The 1,851-nt window shown below is 66.6% G+C and overlaps 1 protein-coding gene across 2 annotated transcripts in view; it reads left to right on the top strand.

Moving 5' to 3' along the window:
* The first annotated feature begins 384 nt into the window (after positions 1–384).
* The window catches only part of LOC122558781 (zinc finger protein ZXDC-like), a 33,110-nt gene continuing 31,643 nt past the window's right edge, over positions 385–1,851 (top strand). For both annotated transcript variants that reach the window (XM_043707551.1, XM_043707552.1), the window contains exon 1: positions 385–1,725. In XM_043707551.1, coding sequence (XP_043563486.1) covers positions 438–1,725 — 1,288 coding nt within the window. In that variant the 5' untranslated portion in view covers positions 385–437. The remainder of the gene's footprint in view (positions 1,726–1,851) is intronic.

Below are 1,851 nucleotides of genomic sequence, written 5' to 3'. Positions count from 1 at the left end.
CTTTTGGAAAAAAAGGGTTTTGTGATTTACACATGAAAGAAGTGAAAATATCACTGTATTCGAACAGATGAAAGACTCAACAGACAATCAAGGTGTTTTTCAATGTAATTTCAGTCACATCACACTGTAAAGTTTTACTATAAATTCTGTGTTAGGATTGTCTCCTCCACAACCACCTGATGAAGGAGCGTCGCTCCGAAAGCTGGTGCTTCCAATTAAACCTGTTGGACTATAACCTGGTGCTGTGTGATTTTTTGAATGATAATGGTTTGTGTGAAGGCGCGTTCCGCTGATGCCGGGATCCAGTCCGGGTTTTGCAGCCTCCCCGTTCCCGTTCCCGGTCCCGATCCGGACGGGGACCTCTGATCCAGGCCGGGTTTTCGGTGCCGCCCCCACGCCCGGAGCCGTTTCCCGCCGGAGCCGCGGGGAGACCGGGGATGGAGCAGCAGGGGCTGGGCCCGGGCCCGGGCCTGGGCCTCGATTACCAGCAGCTGCGGCAGACCGAGCGGGCCGGCGGCGAGGAGCTGGGAGCTGGCGGCGGGGCCCCGGGGTTGCAGGCCCAGGCCCAGGCCGGGGCTCTGGGTGAGGGAGGCCCCGCCGCTTCACTCTCCCTGTTCCCGGCTGCCGCTGGCGGAGAGCCCGGGGCCCGGGCCGAGCCTGAGATCTTCGTCGTCTTTAACCTGGCGGGGGAGACGGAGCTGGAGCTGGGCCGGGAGCCAGGAGAGGCCGAGGCTCAGGCGGGAGGCCTGGCGCTAGGCCCCGGACTGGAACCCGAGCCTGGGCCTCGAGTGACCGCGGCCTCCCAGGAGAGCCACCTCCGGCTGGAGGCCGAGCCGCCGCCGCCTCCTCCTCCTCCTCCTGCCGCCGTCCCCGGGCTCCTCCTGGAGCCGCCTGTAGGCTCGGGCCTTCCCGGGGACGGAGCCGGCGCCTCAGCCTCGGCCTCTCCTGGAAGCCTGTCCGGCACCATCACCATCAACAACCGCAACCTCCTGGTCCGCATCGAGAACGGCCTCCTGATCCTGGCGGCACCGGGGGAGGTGGCGGGGCCTGCGGCCACCGGGGAGGAGCCTTCCCCCGGCCCCGCTCCCGCCCAGGCCCAGGCCCAGGCTGCGGCCTACCCCGGCGGGGAGAGCGGCCTAGCGCCCGAGGCCGGGCCCCGGCACCTCCTGCCCGAACAGCCGCTCCCTGCACCCCCGGGCCTTGGGGACTCGAGCAGCCTGGGCCTGGAGTGCGGGCCCGGCCCGGCCTCGGGCACCTCTTACGGGGACCTGATTGTAACGGAGAGCGGGGATGTGCTGATGAAGCTGTCGGAAGGCCTGGGCCTAGGCCGCGGCAAAGCCTCGGGCCCGGTTTACCAGTGCCCGGAGCACGACTGCAGGGAGGCGTTCGACAAGAAGCACCGGCTGAAGGTGCACCTGCTGTCCCACAGCCCGCGGCCTTTCCGCTGCACGGTGCCGGGCTGTGAGTGGGCCTTCACCACCTCCTACAAACTCAAGCGGCACCTACACTCCCACGGCAAGCTGCGGCCTTTCGGCTGCCAGGCGGAGCGCTGCGGAAAGCGCTTCACCACCGTCTACAACCTCAAGGCCCACATGAAGGCGCACGTCCAGGAGCTCGCCTTCGTCTGCGAGGTCTGCTCACAGCCTTTCGCCACCGCCCTGAAGCTCAGCGGCCACCGGCGCAGCCACTTCGAGCCCCAGCGGCCCTTCAAGTGCGACGTCCCGGGTAAACTGGGCACACCGAGAGGGGCTACAGACAGGGGGCTTGGTGTTGGCATGGAGGGACTCACATTGGGGCAGGAATGGGGCTACAGAGGGGGCTTGGTGTCGGGATGGAGGGACTCACATTGGG

Source organism: Chiloscyllium plagiosum, chromosome 18, assembly GCF_004010195.1.
Source record: "Chiloscyllium plagiosum isolate BGI_BamShark_2017 chromosome 18, ASM401019v2, whole genome shotgun sequence".
Classification (NCBI taxonomy): domain Eukaryota; kingdom Metazoa; phylum Chordata; class Chondrichthyes; order Orectolobiformes; family Hemiscylliidae; genus Chiloscyllium; species Chiloscyllium plagiosum.
Note: the sequence above shows the minus strand (reverse complement) of the source record. Positions and strands in the feature narration are given on the sequence as shown.